Here is an 18,944-nt window from a genome sequence, read left to right on the forward strand (position 1 = left end):
TACTACCCGTGCATGGCACGATGAATTTCTGCTCGTAGGCTAGATTGCGCAAGCCGAGGCACTGGCGCCTTTATAGCGGGATAAAACCTGGTATTTCTAGTGATGCATTTCTCTATGTCGTGTAATACCCAGTAGTCTACTTTAACATATCCAAAAAAGCGATCAATTGTTTCGTTGATATAACTCCCAGCACCTTCGCCGTATCCTCCTCAGTAACGACCAAATAGCTAATTCCCAGCTTTCCAAATAACTCCACCGCATACTCAAGGGGTGCTTTTGACGAGAGAGTGAGGGGACTTCTGTCAATCGCCTCTGCCAGAGTACCTTCAAGCACGTTTATCTCACAGGACTCTTCAACACCATCTGTTTTCTCAATCATCTGCAGGGCTTGCTCCAGTTTATATTGCGAGATATAACCGTGACAGAGTCCCTTGCCGTTGACGATCACGAGTCCAGAGTCGCTCAAGCCGCTACTCTGAAGACGAGAGAGCCTGTGTTGGAGTACTGATGTGAGGATATTATAGTTTGCACCGACACACACAATAGCGTTGTCCATGGCCTCTTTGGAAGGAAGAACAGCGTCTACCGTCGCAGTGCCCTCGTTATATCTGAACTCTCTGACCTTGCTGATGGCATTCTCAGCCTCTAAGAAAGGATGTCCTTGAAGGTGCTGAGCAAGATCATAAACACCATCGGCACTGATTGCATCAGCCACCCACTTCGCAGTCAGGATAGCAATCATGAAAGGTGGAATGAAGTTGACCTCCCCCGTAAGCTCAAACATGATGACAGCCAGACTGACAGTCATTCTGCTAACTCCAGCTAGGAAGGCTGCTGATCCAACCATGGCGAATATGCCAGGTGAGATGTTGGGTATGAGTTGACCTATCATTCGACCAAAGAGCGCACCTGCATCCATGGCAGGGATGATAATTCCAGATGGGACTTTGCAACCGAATGTAATGGTCGTGAGGAATAGCTTGACGAATGTTCCGGAGACCAACCATGCGTAGTACGTGCTCTTACCAGTGGCTTGGGCCTCTTGTTGGCAAATCCAGTCCTCGTCAGCTTGGTTGCAGTCAACAAGTAATCGCTGCATGACAATATCCCCAGTTTCCCTGATAAGCATATTCGGAAACTGAAGAACTGCAGTGGTCAATGTTACGAGGGCCAACTCGAAAACAGGGCTGTTCTTGATGAGCGGAATCTTTCGGAATGATTTCGACCAGAGGAAGTTGGCTCTGCAGAATACTCCACCAAAGATGCCACCACAGACACCGAGAATGATAAAGACAAGATAGTGAAGAGCACTATAGTTGACGCCGTAGTTCGTCTCAAACAGAACAAGCTTGCCAGTTCCTGTAGGGTTGAGTTCCTTCAGAACAGCCGCCGCTACGACCGAACAAAGACAGCTCCTCCAGAGTACCCTTCGGGGGAAGTAAGTGCTGATTTCCTCGTAGCTGAAGAGGACACCTCCGATCGGAGCACCGAAAGCAACAGATAAACCTGCTGAACATGCGATACTGAGCATCTCCCTCAGTTTTCGTTGATTACTCGCGTATTTGGGGATGCAAATGCTGACAAGGTATCCAACACAAGCTGAGATGTGCACAAAGGGTCCTTCTTTTCCCAAACACATGCCCGTTGCGACTGCAAAGATTGATCCGATGGCCTTGACGATAAGGACTTTGAGATCGAAGAGATGAGGGATGCAGAAGCCGGACAATACGGTTTTTATTTCGGGGATGCCGCTTCCTGCCGCCATGTACATAACCTTTCCACCGGGGCTTTCTATGGAAGCAGGTGACCGTTCTTTCTCGGGAGCAATGGCAGTGAGACTCATCTTCGTAGTTGCGGTGACAATCCCAGCGATCATACCAAAGGCTAGAGCAAGGCCAACATAGATGGCGTATGCATGCATATAGCTTTCTGTCCATGGCTTCCAGTTCTGACACTTCATCTCTGATGCACAGCATGCTCGGCGACTTAGAAATATGTTGTTGGTGCAGTAGCCATCTTTGAGATCTGCTAAAACCTCAACACTGACATCTACGAATGCCGCGATTGAGGCTGTGAGAAGACCGATCAGGAAAGCTGCGACCCACCCCTGAGAAGCGTCCCATAGTTTGGTGATGCGATAGCGTATCCCGCGTCGCGCATAGAGACTTGAGTTGTCGCGTCGATGACTATCTTGCACGAGGTCTTGAAGCCAGTCGATGGTATGGTAGTCACTATATGGTAGACTGTCCTGCTGTGAGGCAGTGTTTGTGGGAGCGGCCTTGATGCCGCGTTTATGTGATGGTAGTAGGGGAGTAGTCTCCGTCATTTCATCTATTTCCATAGGCGTCGAGTCGGAAGCCATGTTGGGCTGTATGATGAATAGGTGAAACGGGTCGCCAACAGCATGAAAATTCCGGGGATGTCATTGTATAAGATTTTGGGATATAGCATCCCCGGAGATCAAATGGAAAAGCTGTGGTCTCTATCATATTTGCAAATCTACCGGAAAAGAAAATCACAGACTTCGAACCTGTGACGTCAATGCATTGCATCTCCGGGCTGAACACAGCCCTCCAGGGTCTTGTGATAAGGTTGCAGCACCAACTGACCTATCACTTCTGTGCCAGACATGGAGGCCGGTGTTTCATTGGTGAAACTAATAGCGGGAAGATGTCCAGATCGACTGCCAGATACCCTTCTCAGGCGGCAAAGCCGAGGGATCTTGTTAACTGTAATACCTGCACAAGTTCAACTTTTAACGGAAGGGCCATAGCTGATTCGATGCATATCTGTCAAATCTGCACGGTGGCAGTCTAGAACATTGTGCAGAGATAAGCAGTCACACCAAAACCGCCACTATCTCCAATTCTCGCATGCAACAAAGATAAGAACCCTGGGTATGGTTCAAGATATCATCTTTGACAGATGTTCGACAATCGACTGAAAAGAAAAGTCAAAGGCCCATCTGTCAAAAATAGCGCTCCGCGGAGATATATATATAATTATATATTCTGTGTGACGCTCAGTCCAGGAATTTCGCTGATCGACGTCCTCGTGAGCCGAGAGATTGTCATGCTCACCCCGCATAACATGGCACATGGCCTGCTCACAGACACGGCGGCAGATAGTCACTAGCGCCAGTGTTAGATAAACCCAAATGAAATCCCCAGCGTTTATTTTTCGACAGGCCCTGCTATGCAATATTTGATATTGGCCCTAGCAATAAATTTCCTTATAAGGCTCTGTCTCTAATAACATTCATTCTTCCACCCTAATTGAAGTCATGCGATCGCCTCCCATCAATCATGAATATCCCATCAGTCAAGAATTTCACCTATACCAGCAGTCCAAAGTTCAACATGATGGCTAGCAAGCGCTTACGCAGTTGTCTGGTCACTGGTACAGTACCAGCTTAAGCAAGGCCTGGCTCTTGATAGAAAAGGATTGAAGTTTTATGGAGTCCCAAGAATTTACTGCTATTATAGTACTCAGATTGGTATTGGACATATGGAGCCATGGACCGAGTGTTGATATCATGGATCTGATCCCCAGGCAGCCCTTCCGTGTTGCAGGATATGGCTTTAATCTTACGCCGAAAATCACACCTAAGACGAGGATATCCGACCGAACCAATCTGGCCACCAATGAGGACGAGCGTTAATGTCTTGTAGTCATCTAAATGTTGAAACTCCTTTGCCCAAGTGTGCAGGATATTCACATATCATGTGAGATTCTCCGGTGGTATCTCCCAATGGAGCTTCCATGTAGGCAAAGAAAACGGAGAAGTTAATAGGAAGCTAGTTGGACTCAAATAGGGAAGGATTAAGAAAGAGAGATAGCTACTATCTACAGACGGCAACCTGAGATGAGATTAGATCTATCTCAGACAAAACATACGCAGCTTTGTTAGGCATGCTGGGAGATAGAAATCCAGGTACAACTTATAATTAGAAGACAATTATGTCTTTGAGGTATCAATATAGGGTGACAGCTGAAAGAGGATAGCCATGGAGAGGAATGTCCTTGTGTTGGACGCCAACTATTAGAGGCAAGTCCACCACCTCTGTAAGCTACATTGACCATGTTCTCACGGTTAGAAACGGCATGCCTTCGATCTCAATAGTCTGACTGATTCACACGCCTGATTTACATCTTCAACTTTCGTTTTTCGCTCCAAGTCAAACGTGCGCCATAAAAACTGAATCCAACTTACCTTGTCTGCTAGACCTCACTGGCATGTCGACAGCACAACAACATCAATTAATCAACATCAGAAACTTCCAGCAGTCTCTAGCAGATTCTGAATTTCTTAAATGGAGCTAGTGAGTAGTAATTTCGCGAAGTTTCTAGAAATCTGACATCCTGCCAATCAACCTCATGCATCTGAGCCTAAGGATCATCATCCCAAGGCAGAAGTCCATCCCCAAGCAGAGCAAAAACGCATAAGAACAGTCAACAAGACCATTAAAAATTGTATTTCAAATCAATTCGCCTCTTTCAATCACTCTAAGCACCATCAAACCCATTTTACACAATGTCTTCCCTTCCCTTTAGCGCTCCGCCCTGGCCCGTCCCCGCGTCAGCAAATCTTACATCATCCACTATTTCCGTTCCCGATGGTGAGATCGAGCGGCTCAAGACGCTCCTCAAGCTGTCGCCTATTCCATCAGCGAATATTTGGAATTCACGGGACGATGGCGCTTTTGGACTCCCGAGAAAGACCTTGACGGAATTGGTTGAGTATTGGGCGAATGGTTACGATTGGAAGAAATGGGAGGCTACTCTCAATTCGATCCCGCAATTTGACATCACTGTCACTGATGATGACGCGAAAGATTACAAGATCAATTCTCTGGCTTTGTTCTCTAAGAACCCTGCTGCGGTCCCCATTCTGTTTCTTCATAGTTGGCCTGGTTCTGTTGTTGAATACTTCCCCATTCTTCAGAAACTCAAATCTGAGTACGATCCTGAGTCTCTACCCTACCACATCATCGTTCCTCACCATATCGGGTTCGGTTTCTCTGATGCGCCGCCTCTCGATAAGCCATTCACCCACATTGATAACGCCCGGCTCATGTCAAAGATGATGCACTCGTTGGGCTTTGGCAAGACAGGGTATATGACCCAGGGAGGCGATCTCGGCGGCTGGACCGCACCTGTCATCGCAAACATTGATCCCGCATGTAAATTGGTTCATATGAGCATGTTAAACATCTCACCTCCTCCAGGTGAAGATGTCGAAGAAGGAATCAAGGCCGGCAAGTATACTCCCGACGAAATGGCAGCGTTCGGCAGAATGGCAAACTTTCAAAAGAAAGAAACAGCCTTCATCCAACTCGACGGCACCAAGCCAGCTACAGCAGGCTACATCTTCGGCAGCAACCCCATAGCCCTCCTCGCCTGGATCGGCGACAAGATGCACCGCTGGTCCGACGAAACACCCTCCAAAGACCTCACCCTAACAAACATAGCGCTCTACTGGTTCACAGGCTGTTACCCAACATCTATCTATCTTCACCTCACAGTTCTCGAAGACCACGAGCTCATGATGAATGCCTGGAAGACTCTCAAAGTACCGCTCGGGCACTCGGCGTTCAAGAAGGAACTTGTTACTGCACCGGAGAGATGGATTCAGCAGACGGAGCAGGTGAAGTGGTATAGAATGCATGACAAAGGTGGACACTTTGCTGCGCTTGAGGAGCCGGATGCGCTTTGGAAGGATGTGGAGGACTTCATTGGGGCGTTTTGGGAGAAGTGAAGCGATTCCAGTCACGATGCAGCGCTTGGAATGGGAACGGGTAGAGGCAAATGCCGAGGGAAGTTTATGTCAAATTTGGGCAAGTTTCGTACTCTATCGGAATAGTTATTTAATTCTCTTACGATCAGGTCATGTGTCATCCGCAGTCTTGAGGTACTAGACATGAAATATACGAGGATATTTCATCCCTTCCCTTAGCACCAATAACCCATCAGGTTAGGTCACGACGATCTCAATACCGCCCACATCACGACTCGGCCCTAAATTCATCCCCAAATTCTTCCTCCATTGGCTCTCTTAGCACCGATCAATGTCTTCCAACATCTAATTTGTCCGCATCGAATTCGGCACTTGCGTGCCGGTTTATGGTTACATCGAGGCCCGAGCCACGCGATGCCCCCTGGGGTATTTACCCCAGATGACGATGGCACCGATCTGCATACCCCGCAGATTTGGAGAAGCGGGCGAATAAGCCTTGGCGCACCATTCCCTGGCGCATTTGTCCACGGAGGAATTTGTGAATAGTTACTCCTTTGGAGAGTGTGTGCGAAATAGGAAGGTGGTTAGCCGCTTCGTCTGGTGTTGATGCGATGGGGTTCGGGGGAGGGCATCGGAGGAGAGACCCTCAGGATGGATATATCTATATAAAGAGCTCTTATTCCGTGTCGTAATTACCATTTCTTGTAACTCAGCAGCTCTTCTTCAACCTTCTGTCTAAGAAACTTGGCTCTGGTTTTACACATCTTCTCATAGTCCCCGGACTCAACATCACAATGCTTCTCCAAAGCGTCTTCGCTCTGGGTCTCGCCACCACCGCTCGTCTTGTCTCAGCAGGACCATGCGACATCTACAAGTCCGGCGGAACACCCTGCATCGCCGCTCATAGCACTACCCGCGCCCTCTTTGACAGCTATACCGGCGGTCTCTACCAGATCAAGCGCGCCTCAGACGGAGCCCTCACCGACATCAAGCCTGTCTCCGCAGGCGGTGTCGCAGCTTCTTCTGCCCAAGACTCCTTCTGCAGCGGCACAACGTGTCTCATCACCATCATCTATGATCAGTCTGGCCGGAGCAACCATTTGACCCAGGCTCCTCCTGGTGGCTTTAATGGCCCCGATGTGAATGGCTATGATAACCTTGCCGCTGCTGATGGTGCACCTGTTACGCTCAACGGCAAGAAGGCTTACGGAGTGTTTATCTCTCCTGGTACCGGCTATCGTAACAACCAAGTTGACGGTTCTGCCACTGGCGATGAACCCGAGGGTATGTATGCTGTTCTCGACGGAACGCATTACAACGGTGCCTGCTGCTTCGACTACGGCAATGCGGAGACCAACAGCAAGGATACTGGCAATGGACACATGGAAGCTATCTACTTCGGCGACAACACCGTCTGGGGCTCTGGTTCCGGCAGCGGCCCTTGGATCATGGCTGATCTTGAGAACGGTCTCTTCTCTGGACAGGGCGCCAAGCAAAACACTGCGAACCCAAGTATCTCCAACCGTTTCACCAGTGCTGTCGTCAAGGGCAAGCCCGGCACGTGGGCCATCCGTGGTGGAAATGCCGCCTCGGGTTCACTATCGACTTTCTACAGCGGTGCGCGCCCTGATGGTGGATACAACCCCATGAGCAAAGAAGGCGCAATCATTCTCGGCATTGGCGGTGATAACAGCAATGGAGCCCAAGGAACTTTCTACGAAGGAGTAATGACTAGCGGATACCCTTCTGATGCGACCGAGAACTCGGTGCAGGCCAACATCGTCGCGGCCAAATACGCCACCACATCTTTGACAAGCGGAACCGCCCTCACCGTCGGATCCTCTGTCACCCTCAAAGTCACTACCTCTGGCTACACCGACCGCGTCCTCGCACACAGCTCCTCCAACGTCAACACCCAAGTGATCTCCAGCTCCAGCTCCACCGCCCTCAAGCAGTCAGCAAGCTGGACCGTCCGCACCGGTCTCGCCAACAGCGGCTGTGTATCCTTCGAGTCTAAAGATACTCCTGGTAGTTACATTCGCCACTCTGGCTTCCAGCTGTACGTGAACAAGAGTGACGGAAGCAAGATCTTCAATGAGGATGCTACTTTCTGCCCCCAGAAGGGTATCAGCGGAACAGGAAGTTCGTTCCGATCATGGAGCTATCCGACCAGGTACATTCGCCACTACAACAACGTTGGGTACGCTGCTTCAAATGGTGGTGTTCATGACTTTGATTCTGCCAACAGCTTTGTCAATGATGTTAGCTTTGTTGTTGCCACTGGCTTTGCTTAGATGGAATTCAGATTATGACAGGTTTGAAGTGGAAATCACAGCTGATTGGCTGAAGAACATTCGGGGGTAAATGAAATATCAGTGTTAATCAATTGATTATTCAATTTATTGGAGTTTGAAATCAGTTCCTAAAGGCAGTGATAGAGAACATGATCCTCACTTTGACTCCTCAAGTTCCTTCTTCTCACTGTCTCCCAAAAGACCCAGTGCCTCACGACGCGTAGGAGCCGATGCATCAAAGTATGGCTTCTCAGCCAAAGAAGTCACTCGCGTGCCATGTCGCGGTTCTCTTCCACTATAGTCCCAGCTTGCATTATGGATAGTGATACTAAAACCAGTTAGCACTTCGTATTTCAGTGAACCTTCTGAAGCTTACCGGTTGTCCCAAAGCGCTGAGGTCCTGGGCGTCCACTTAAATCGGACTTGAATGTCAACGTTCTGCTCATAAACATCATACAAGTAATTGAGAATAACATCACTCTCCGCCCGATCGAGACCAACAATCCTATCTGTCATCGCACGGTTCACCCAGAGCGCCTTCCAGCCCGTGGCAGGATGAACACGAACAATAGGGTGAATGCGCTCAATGTACTTTGGACCTTGTTCGGGATGATCACGGTCCAGGTAGGGGTGAGCAGAGCGGTAAACAGCCTCCCGGCCATCAATGATCTTGCGGAACTCTGGGGAGAGCTTCTCATATGCAGCGTAGCCAGATGCCCAGAGGGTATCTCCACCAACAGATGGGATAGTATCGTTGTGGAGATGTGTGATACCTGCTGGTTGCTTCTCATGGACGAGATCTGTGTGCCAGCGCGATGCACCGCCAGGTTGACGGAAACTGGCTGGGCGCTCTTGAGCCATGAGATCGGGCCAGAGGACGCTTACTCCTGGGACGCCAGGGACATGAGGGACTTGAGGCTATGTCGTGTGAGTATCTGCTCCGAGGAGGATCGAGTGAATCACTCACGTGAATTTCAACCTCACCGTACCACTCTCCAAGCTCCTTCTGCTGCTGTGGCGAAAGATCCTGATCTCTGAAAAACACAACACTTCTCTCGGCGATGAGCAGCGCGAGTTCATCTCGCTGCTGATTAGTGAGATCCTTCAACTGCAGACCTTCAATTTCAGTTCCGATGTAAGCTGTCAGATCAGTGACCTTTGTCGCAGCGGACAGAAGGCTCTTCTTTGACTTGTCAGCTCGAGCACCAGCGTCGATATGATCGCGAGGCTTGTCTCTAATCTTGTAGACATCATCGAGATACAAAGGGCGAGAGGGACGGTAGGGATAGCCTTTGGAGAGGTCTACACCCGATTTCTCGAGACGCTGCTTAGCTGGGTCGGGGATCTTGAGTGTGTCTTTGATGGGTTCGGCGACATCTTTGATGCTGGGGTCAATTGGGGCTGGAACCATCTTGAACTAACTGGACTTGAGTATCTTATATATTGGTTTAATTATGAATTTTTGAATAGATCACTTAGAATTGCAGCAGTATAAGGCAACTTGATATAAGATCATCATCCCCTCGGTACTGTTACAATGACCCCAACTTGGCCAGTCACGCCATGATGGCAGACAATGACCAAGACTTACTGCGACAAACCTCATTGGCCCACGTTCGACATGCGATATGCAAACTGATTGCAACATAAATAGTCGTCCAATCCATTTCTCAAGATATTGCGCGATCGAATGATCTTGGCTCAAATCGGAAATAACAGCACCTCGTTTGTTAGTTGATGGTGTCGTGTAATTGAGGATTTGTAAGACTCGGACGAGATGTCGACCCCTCACTTCGTTATGATGCTGACGAATAACCATTAGAGTCGCCGTTTGTCCGCTATTTATAGCCAAAAGGAGATATGTTGGATTCGTAGTTGCTCCTTGTTCTTTCTGCTGGTTGAACTAGTCTCTCTCCGATCAAGTGACTGAGTCGAATTTCATAGTGTGACATACAAACAGAAGGTGGGGACACCATTGAAAAGAAAAATGGACATTCATATTAGACATATACTTCATGCTTTAAGCTCCTACAACTTCGCCCGAGGAACAGCAGCAAGCTCTTGACTCTCACTGCTCCTCCAAACAGCCGCAGCCTTGGGCTTACTATCCTTCCACTGCCACTTCGCCTGACTCTGCTTCTCCTCCACAAGCAACTTATGCACAAACTGCCCAAAGATCGGCAACATCTTAAACCCATGCCCACTATCACCACTCAACACCGCCAAAGTCACATTAGTACCAGGGACGTAGTCGATGATGAAGTCCGAATCATCCGTGTCAGCGAACCAGCATAGATGCTGATCAATCAGAGGTCTGTCAGCCAGTTGAGGGAACACCTCTTTGAGAAGAAGACGGATGTGCGTTTCGTCCTCGAGAGGCATGAATTGTGAATCTGCTAGGTCGGGAAAGGGGATGGAGAGACCATCTTTGGAGAAGGCGTAGTTTGTGAAGGCGCCGCCCATGTGGCAGAATTTGAGCTTTTTTGTTTTGAGGTCGGGCTCGAAGAAGAAGGCGAGGTCGCGGACGTTGGTGACTGGGATGCCCTTGAGTTCGGCTGCTTCTTTGTCTGTGAGTTGGATATGCGCGACGCCCCATGCTCGACCTGTCATTTGTTTTCCAATGCGCGGAAGAATGTTGGCGGCGTCGGCGCCTAGAGCGACGATGGTCTTGTCTGCTGAGTGGATGGTGCCTCCGCGTGTCCTGGCACCTATACATTTCGTCCCCTCGCGACTTGACGCATACAACAATGACTCGACTTCACCATCTTTCGTTCCGAGATGGAACTTCACGCCAAGTTTGACGCACTGCTCGTACACAGCTCTCAGAGCATTAGCTGAGTGGCCGTAGCCCGCGAGCTTGTTGTGATAACCGGTGAAGCCGGTAAGAGGGCCACTGAACTTGGGAACGAGCTTCTTGATCTCTTTGCTGCTATTCACACGGACGGTTTGGTCATTAAAAGCTGGGTTCTTCTGGAGTGATTGGAAATAGCTCTCCACTGCGCCTTTTGTGTTCTGTGCGGCCTTCCCGGACGTGACATTGAGAAAGCCGGTTTGATGATAGTGTGGAGAATAGAGGGGATCGGATTGCCATTTTCGAATCGCGTCCTATAAGTTAACGTTTAGTCAGAAGTTCTTATCCTAAAATAAAGGCTGAGCGGCTTACGAGAGCTAATTGAGTGTAAAAGTCATCGGCATACTCGGCGCGGATGACCTTGTTGAGATCATAGGCAGCGGAGAAGCGGCTTGGCACATCAACATCTTTCTCGAGAATTGTGATATTCTTGTAGCCCTTTTGAGCTAGTTCAAATGCCGTCGCCAGACCGAAACAGCCGCCTCCGAGAATGAGGATAGACTGATTTGTGTTTTCTGTAGACATTTTGCAAGATTGTGAAGGCTTGCTGGCGGGGATGAGGCGCTATTCCGGAGAATGGTCCGCGACGATGCCTATTACAGAACCCAAACTCGAATACAAAAGTTACTATAATTATGGAATAAAGTAAAGGATAAGGGAAAGATAAACGATGGGTGGACTGCATTTAAAAACATCCAAGCCATCAATTGTTCTGGAAGAATGGCTAGCATACCCGCATCGGGTCGTCATCCGATATCGCCAAAGAAACATCACGGCATCATCTGGTTGGATAAGATAACGAATTTTGGAGACGAGCTCCTCACGAGGACCACAGAATTCGTTAGCGTAGCCGCCGCGAAGACACACCGGCCGCCACCAAAAGATAACTCAACCTCCACTTCTTCCCCGCTTCGTCGGTGTCTACCCCGGATTATGGGCATCATGTGGTCTTTGGGTCTGGTAACACGGCATAGAGATACTACACTGGTAGCCTCAAATTATGGGCTGCTTATTGGTATCAAAGATATGGTGTGACAAGTGAGAACCCATCCTATGCCAAGGTCTGCTCTTGAGGGTCGGCGCATCATCTTTCCCATTTGCCATATGTTTAGTGCTCATCTCACCGCATGATATGCAATTTGGCATAGACAAAGCTTACGCATTCGGAAGTTCTTTGCTTTCTACGGTTCGTCCGCTGCGGTTTCGTTGCCGAGAGCCGGTCGGGCTAGGAGCCAATCTTTCAACCCGGGCCCAGCATCACGGAAGCCATCCCGAGCAGTCGCCGCTCGGCCCCACCAAGACATGATGCCTTCATATCTCAATCGTACCATGTTGATCGCTAGCGTCAGACTTTATTCCAATTATCTACAAGAGGACTCAAAACCTCAAGTTTCATCTTTCGATAAATGTCCAAACCGAGGCCCTCATCTCGGCCCTTGCCGATGCAGTCGCTTGCTCCCGATAGCGAGCCTAACTCATGCTGTAACAATGCCATACCTCAACAACCCCATCGAAGCACCAAGTAAAATTGCCAACGGCGGTGCGACACCAAAATATCGTCCTCCCACAAAAGCCGTTGCAGTGACAACAACCCACCAAGGATCGTCAGCAAGACTCTTTCCAGACTGAAAGCCCTGATCGATGTATCCAACCTGCCATATTCTATAGACAGCCGTGTAGATCAATCCGACAGCACCAGCATTGATGCCTCGCACGGCAGACTTGACCCAGCGTCGCGACCGCAGAACTCCCCAGACGCCCATCGTTCCGTGAACCAGAACCATGCCTGGGACGAAGATACCAAGGTAAGCAATCAGCGCTCCAGCAATCGCCGGGTATCCACTGTTCGCAGCTGCGAGGCCGCCTAAAAACACGGCGAAGTTGAAGTTTGGTCCTGGGAATGCCTGCACAATAGCGAGGCCGATGAGGAAATCCCGCGGTGAAACCCATCCCTCAGCAACGACATACTCTCGAAGAAGAGGAATTACAACGGGACCGCCGCCAAAGATGATTGTTCCAGCCAGGTATAGGTTGGCGAAAAGCTTGTAGAGCAAAGGAGGTGTCGGCAAAGTCCCGCGTAGGACGAGAACGACGATGAATGAGAGGAGGAAGACGGCGATGACGGCTGTTCCAGACTTCCATGAGAAGTTGAGGCGGTACTCCTGGGGCACGACACGTGGTTCATCCTCTCGGGGGCCAGACTCCGATATCTCAGCAAGGGCGACTCTCGAATCATTGGCGTTACCGTCGGTTCCATTCTCAGCACCTTGAATATTCTCACTCTCCGTGACTATTCCCCTCCTCATCCTAAGAAGAGCGTTCTTCACAGCTCGGACCGGACGATGCAGCCAGCGAAAATCATGCACGATAGTACAGCATCCACCCGCAACAATGAGGACTGGGAAATACCAGAGAGCGTTGTACAGTATCCCGGCCATGGCAGTGATTGAAAGAACAAGCCTCGTAGCTTGATCTGTGATAGCCTTGTCGGAGAGTTCAACGGCTGCCAACGCGATTATCCCGACAGTAGCTGCATTTAGACCTGAGAGAAGAGCGTATACCGCGCGAGGTAGTGTATCCCCGATGCTGGATACACCAATGGAGAGTCCAAACATGCCTAGAAAACCAGGCAAGCTGTTTTGGTCAGTCGCGACCTATCAGATACAAATCACGCGTCATACCTCCAGATAAAAAAAGCTAGAAGAGCTTCGAACAGGCCGCCATGGATCAAATTGATACAGTAAAGCATCTTGGTACTAGCAGGGCCAGAAAGCGCCTGAGAAACACTGAAGAGCTCCTGGAACTAAACATTACTGTTAATCGGGTGTGATGGCTTAGGAGGGAGTGAAAACGAACGATCTGCTCATCTATCCATTGCAATTTCGTAACAAATTTGTCATGAAACTACGTCCGTTAGCCATGCTATCAAAACGCTGTGAGAGGTTATGCTTACGATTTTGAAGTGCACGGGGGGTCCGCCGAACGCGGTAAAGCCGAGATGCCAATTGACCTTGAGCGTCTGCAGCGCGCGATCTGCGGCTCTACGCAGCGAGTTTTCCCAGCCGCCGACAACCATTTTGAGCCCTTTGAGATATCGCTAGATGCTCAATCAACGTGTTTGGAGGATGCGAGGAGATAAGTGACTCACGTAATGGCGATTGAAGCTTCATTTCAACTCCTGGCGGTCACGTCATTGGATCTAAACCTCTTTCAACTCTTGGCCGCGATTGACCAATTATCGTGCGGGTGTGCCAGGTACCTGTTCTCTCACCGTGATAATAATTGACCTCGCATTATTGGGCCAGTGTCGATGAAAGCTTTTTTTATTGCTATTGTTAGGTTTCTTGGCGGTGGCCAGCCAATGGTGAGAGACGAATTGGGCACGAGGATTGGCCCTTAAGGGCATCTCTTGAAGCACAAGCTGACCATGTATTTCCACGTAGTATCGTGAGCTAGATAACAAATAAAAACAGATTCAACCCCATCAAGGCAGTTATAGACCAAGACGTTCATCTGCATCCTCCAGACTCGCTGACGCATCTTATATCAACCGAAATCTCTCCATTGGCACACCTCTCTCCTTCAACCTATGCTCTGCCATCCGTGGGTCGTAAAATCTTTCGTTCTCCATGTAGTTATCATATTCATACTCATGTCTCCAATAAGGAATGTATCTCCCATCTATTTCAGCTATATACTCCGTATACCCAACGGGCAACGGAATCCCATCAAGTCTTGGATCTGAGAAACTGAGAGGCTCATCCGCTTTCCGAAACGCAAGTGTCTGTGTCTCCTTACACCACAATTTCTCCCAGCCGCAAAAGTCATCCCCGAGTAAGGCTTGACCGTTAGAAAGCCCTTGATGGTAGCACGGTCCGACGACCTTGTAGGAACCATCTTCTGGTTGAGGGCGGAGAACTAAGTTGGTGGACAGGCCAAGAAGAGTCACTATTATATCCCCCTCGCAGCTATGTAAAGGGACGCGCGCGAGGGTTCCTTGGCGAGTCTTTGTGCAACCGTTTACCACAGAATCCCTCTGAGTATGTGGTAAGATGTAATTATCGTCTGAGATGGCGTTGCCTGTAATCCACTGCCGTATCATTCTTCGTCCGATTTCGAAAGAGATTAATGCCCGAGAAGGAGGATATCTTGTTCTTGATGTACTGTAGTCCCATAGGTTACCAAACATCATCATAGTCGACAACTCGTCGAGGCATTTGTCGTCTCTATGAAAGTCATCATTGCCTGTGAGATCCCGAAACACCTTCAGAACAGTTGGAATGTAATCCTTGACCAATTGACAATCTTTCATCGGAGGCAGATCTATCACGCTGTTGCAAATTTCATCACAAGAAACGCCTGCTACCTCTAACACTCCAGGCTTGATTAACTTCGCTGAAGCGGCAGATCTTGCACCAGCGTTGCTGAAGAGGGTAAGCCGGTACAGGGGTTTCTGTAAGTCAACAGCCCAGCTAGGAGATGTGGTCGAGTTACAGATTTCCAGGAACTCAAGGGTGCGTCTCTGCTTCAGGTGAGCGGCCGAAGCTGAGGCCACAATCTGCCTGGCAGACTTGGTGTAGTCTACAGGTATTGATTCGGCAGTATCAACTCTCAGAAACCCCCGAAGGGCATAGAGCTTGTCCCGGAAATCAGAGCAATCATAACGATTCGTCATCGATAACAGAACAACCCAGTCGGCATTGCCTCTTCTAAACTCCTGGAAGGCGCTGCAACTCACCCCCTTCCTAACAACGATCCCAAGATTTGTGTTGTGCCTAGGTAGATCGACAAAGAAAGGTAGTGATTCTGCCCATCCAGTACAACACAGAAACATGGCAGCTTCAATAAAATTGGTCCACAGCATTTGTTCGTCGCCCAACTTGACAATTGATGTTTCCTGATTTGCGAGGACTATTTCTTGGAACGTCCAAAGACGCCAGAACCAGCCCGCGGCTATCAACTGTTCAAATGCAAGCCACTGATCTTGGGAAAGCATGTGAGGCCCTTCGCAATCAATTTTCTGCTGGCTTCCGTCCTCTGTTGGGGCAAAGTGGGGAATGATTCCTTCATCCGGGGATATATCCATGGCTGGAGAGGAGAGTTGGTTTCTCACCCAACGCATGGTTTCCATGGCTGTAGGACTCCAGGACGCGGTAGGACCCAGCCAGACAATGACCCTCCGGGCAGATTCATACAAATCTGCCATACGCTGAACCTGGGCGGAGCGCTCCTCGACGTCCTTTTGATTGATACAGATAGAGTCGCACCACAGTACCCGTTTACGGTGACGGAATCTTAGAGCTCGCAAAGCAGAGGCTAAGTTCGGTCCTATATCAAGGTATCCAGAGTGAATACCAAAGGCTGAAAAGATGAACTTTCGGTAGCTGGAGCTGTCAGGATCTGGAGTCGGATCTAGCTGTTCTTTATCCTTTCGCCATTTCGTCTTGAGTTTGACGGATTCGGGGCGAGACTGATCGCCCCAGCAGTAAGATAGAGCCTCGTAATCTGGGATATCACCGTCTTCAGGTGACAATTTCCTTTGCACGAGGGTCCCAGTGAGGGGATCTTCCGTCGAACCGGGCTGCAGTACCAGAAGCCGTAGCTCCAAGGGTAGTAATGGAGGATATTGAAATGGTGGCATTTTCTTCCAGTGTTGGCCATGTGAGAAGGTAAAAGAATGGGGATTTATTATGCACAATGGGGCCAGTCTCATAAAGAGACGTGGCTGTCAGCCGCAGCGGCTGCATGGATTGCAGTCTCGGAATGTTAAGCGCCTGGAATTCAGGAGGGCTGACAGCGTTTCACTTGTCACCAATTTGGAGCCAATCGAGATGGCAGTAAGCACTGCCGTACCCTTGAGCTGCATAGCAAACCAGCACAATTTAAAATTACAGCCACTATGTAACCAATATTTGATGCATCGCGTCTTGGCGCTGACATAGTGTGCACACCAACAACGTAAAGTTGGGAGAGAAAAACGGTGAATTGAAACTGAGCTCGGTATATAAGAAAGTCATGAAGTAGAATTGAGGAAAAGACCGTATCCAGTACTAAGCCGACCCCATTTTTGTGCCATTTAGCTAGACGCAACCAAGACCTCAGGCTCACCGTTAGTGTAGCTGACACAAACCTGTCCATTACCATCGGAGGTAACAGTACCACTACCAAAGACCTTGTCCCAAGTCTTGTTGTTCTTTCCAGTGTTGAAGCAGGTCTGTCCTGAGTATCCCTGACCGCGGTTCAAAGTAAGAACAATAAGATCACCGTCAGCACGACTCCAAGCATACGCGCTGTTCTGCGAGTAAAGATGCTTGTGATCATTTCCACCAAGGCCACCAACAGCTGAGCGAGCCTTGGAGAGACGTGAGATGTGTTGATAGAGATCCGCGTTGGTGCTGAAACTGCTTCGCCAGAGATCCTCACGGTTAGCGGGATCATTGCCGCCAGCGTAACCTTGCTCCGTTCCGTAGTAGACGATGGGAATGCCTCGAGCCAAAATGACGTATGCGAGGGCGTTCTTGAGGAGAGCCTTGTCGTTCTTCTGGCTTAGCCAACGGGGGTTATCGTGGTTGTCGATGAAGGTGCCAAGGATAGTGGGATCAGGGAATTTGTTGCTAATCTCATCGTGCATGGCGACGACGTCTGAAGGATCGCCCTTTTGCTGATAGAAGCGGTTCATCGGGTAATACATAGCATAGTTCAAAAGACCAGGCATGACCTGGGCATAGCCAGCGAGGTAATCGGGACCCCCATCCCAAACTTCACCGATGGCGTAAACACCAGCAGCGTCTTGGAAACCAGGCCAAAACGGCTTTTCGACATGCTTAACGGTGTCGATGCGGATACCGTCGAAGCTGTACTCAGCAACAAGCCACTTGATCCAGTCGTAAAGGATCTTCTTTACAGTGTCGCTGCCGGTGTTGAGGTCGGGAAGACCGGCGATTTCACACTGCTCGATGCTGCTCTGGTTGCTGTAGTCGATGTCGCAGGGAGTGTGGTATGAGCTTTGCTCGTTAAGTGGGGAGGGTTTGTGGTCTGAGATGCCTTTGCCCATGTGGTTTGCAACGACGTCGCACATGACGTACATGTTCTGGAACAGTCAGCACGGGATCACGAGCAAGGCGGTCACGGTAGAACAGCCAGTGAGGAGGAGTTGGGCTTACCTTGTCATGAGCAGATTTGACAAGACTCTTCAGGTCATCTGCAGTGCCGTACTTGGAGTTAACCGCGTACAGATCCTTGGCCCAGTATCCATGGTATCCGCCATCAGTATCTATCGCCCTAGTCAGTCACTTTTTTTTCAGCCACTCTTACAGTACTTACTATCAACAACAGGCGTAATCCAAATAGCGTCGAATCCCATGCCCTTGATATAATCAAGCTTCGACTCCAGACCCTTAAAAGTTCCACCACAGTAATTTCCGAGGTTTCCGCATGCACTGCCGCCAGTATCATCAGCACTGCGCGCAACACGATCAGTAAGCGCGAAGTAGATGTTTCGCGACTTCCAAGCGTTTGCATCCGCTGCATGCGCAAGCGGGCTGATGCTAGCGACGATGGTCGCAAGAAGAGAGAACTTCATATTGAACTTGAGGCGAGGAATGAGGATGAGAGTGCTGCTGAATCTCAAGACATGGCGGGATGAAGCCCTTTTATCGTAAATTTCAAAGTGTTCAAGACAAGACGAATAGTATGTTTCGAATGATGAAGGATTTAATTACAGTGTTAGCGCTTTGTTCAGCTATAGCACCAAGGACCGAAGGATTCGTTAACAGTGGGTTAACAGCCGACCAGAAGCAGAAAACCTCCGGAGCTGACTTCTCGCGTCTGATTGGGTGCGCTTGCGGGGTCATGTCATTAAACGTTATAGTGCACGAGCGTTTGAGGTTGAGACGGGAGCTCCAATGGTGATCATCGTGACAGGGGTACACCAGATGACCTCTTTAACTTGGTATCGGGCCGAAACTCGATCTTCTTTTGGTGGGTGTCACGTTGACAGGCGGAGTTTCCGCGTGCTCCCTGCGTTTATCATGCACCACGTTGTCTGCATCGTCTTTCTGCA

At 49.4% G+C, this 18,944-nt stretch overlaps 8 protein-coding genes across 8 annotated transcripts; 2 read left to right on the top strand and 6 right to left on the bottom strand.

The window, feature by feature from the left end:
• Window positions 1-136: 136 nt before the first annotated feature.
• On the bottom strand, window positions 137-2,362 carry FPRO_15065 (uncharacterized protein; the record flags this gene model as incomplete). Its single annotated transcript, XM_031220655.1, has 1 exon — window positions 137-2,362. The coding sequence occupies one exon, from the start codon at window positions 2,360-2,362 to the stop codon at window positions 137-139; it is 2,226 nt and encodes a 741-aa protein (XP_031086293.1).
• A 2,172-nt stretch (window positions 2,363-4,534) lies between these two features.
• Window positions 4,535-5,758, top strand: FPRO_15064 (uncharacterized protein; the record flags this gene model as incomplete). The annotated part of the gene is made up of 1 exon (XM_031220656.1): window positions 4,535-5,758. One exon carries the CDS (start codon window positions 4,535-4,537, stop codon window positions 5,756-5,758), a length of 1,224 nt encoding a protein of 407 aa, XP_031086294.1.
• A 773-nt stretch (window positions 5,759-6,531) lies between these two features.
• On the top strand, window positions 6,532-8,031 carry FPRO_15063 (putative alpha-L-arabinofuranosidase; the record flags this gene model as incomplete). Its single annotated transcript, XM_031220657.1, has 1 exon — window positions 6,532-8,031. The coding sequence occupies one exon, from the start codon at window positions 6,532-6,534 to the stop codon at window positions 8,029-8,031; it is 1,500 nt and encodes a 499-aa protein (XP_031086295.1).
• A 156-nt stretch (window positions 8,032-8,187) lies between these two features.
• FPRO_15062 (uncharacterized protein) lies at window positions 8,188-9,442 on the bottom strand (the record flags this gene model as incomplete). Its single annotated transcript, XM_031220659.1, has 3 exons — window positions 8,188-8,359; window positions 8,408-8,949; window positions 8,999-9,442. 3 exons carry the CDS (start codon window positions 9,440-9,442, stop codon window positions 8,188-8,190), a joined length of 1,158 nt encoding a protein of 385 aa, XP_031086296.1.
• Window positions 9,443-10,059: 617 nt separating this feature from the next.
• On the bottom strand, window positions 10,060-11,407 carry FPRO_15061 (uncharacterized protein; the record flags this gene model as incomplete). Its single annotated transcript, XM_031220660.1, has 2 exons — window positions 10,060-11,136; window positions 11,195-11,407. The coding sequence occupies 2 exons, from the start codon at window positions 11,405-11,407 to the stop codon at window positions 10,060-10,062; spliced, it is 1,290 nt and encodes a 429-aa protein (XP_031086297.1).
• A 950-nt stretch (window positions 11,408-12,357) lies between these two features.
• On the bottom strand, window positions 12,358-13,958 carry FPRO_15060 (uncharacterized protein; the record flags this gene model as incomplete). Its single annotated transcript, XM_031220661.1, has 4 exons — window positions 12,358-13,516; window positions 13,564-13,685; window positions 13,739-13,786; window positions 13,836-13,958. The coding sequence occupies 4 exons, from the start codon at window positions 13,956-13,958 to the stop codon at window positions 12,358-12,360; spliced, it is 1,452 nt and encodes a 483-aa protein (XP_031086298.1).
• A 465-nt stretch (window positions 13,959-14,423) lies between these two features.
• Window positions 14,424-16,523, bottom strand: FPRO_15059 (uncharacterized protein; the record flags this gene model as incomplete). The annotated part of the gene is made up of 1 exon (XM_031220662.1): window positions 14,424-16,523. One exon carries the CDS (start codon window positions 16,521-16,523, stop codon window positions 14,424-14,426), a length of 2,100 nt encoding a protein of 699 aa, XP_031086299.1.
• A 435-nt stretch (window positions 16,524-16,958) lies between these two features.
• FPRO_15058 (uncharacterized protein) lies at window positions 16,959-18,464 on the bottom strand (the record flags this gene model as incomplete). The annotated part of the gene is made up of 3 exons (XM_031220663.1): window positions 16,959-17,972; window positions 18,046-18,155; window positions 18,206-18,464. The coding sequence occupies 3 exons, from the start codon at window positions 18,462-18,464 to the stop codon at window positions 16,959-16,961; spliced, it is 1,383 nt and encodes a 460-aa protein (XP_031086300.1).
• Between the last annotated feature and the right edge of the window lie 480 nt (window positions 18,465-18,944).

Source organism: Fusarium proliferatum (genome assembly GCF_900067095.1).
Source record: "Fusarium proliferatum ET1 genome assembly, contig: FPRO_scaffold009, whole genome shotgun sequence".
NCBI classification, from domain to species: Eukaryota; Fungi; Ascomycota; class Sordariomycetes; order Hypocreales; family Nectriaceae; genus Fusarium; species Fusarium proliferatum.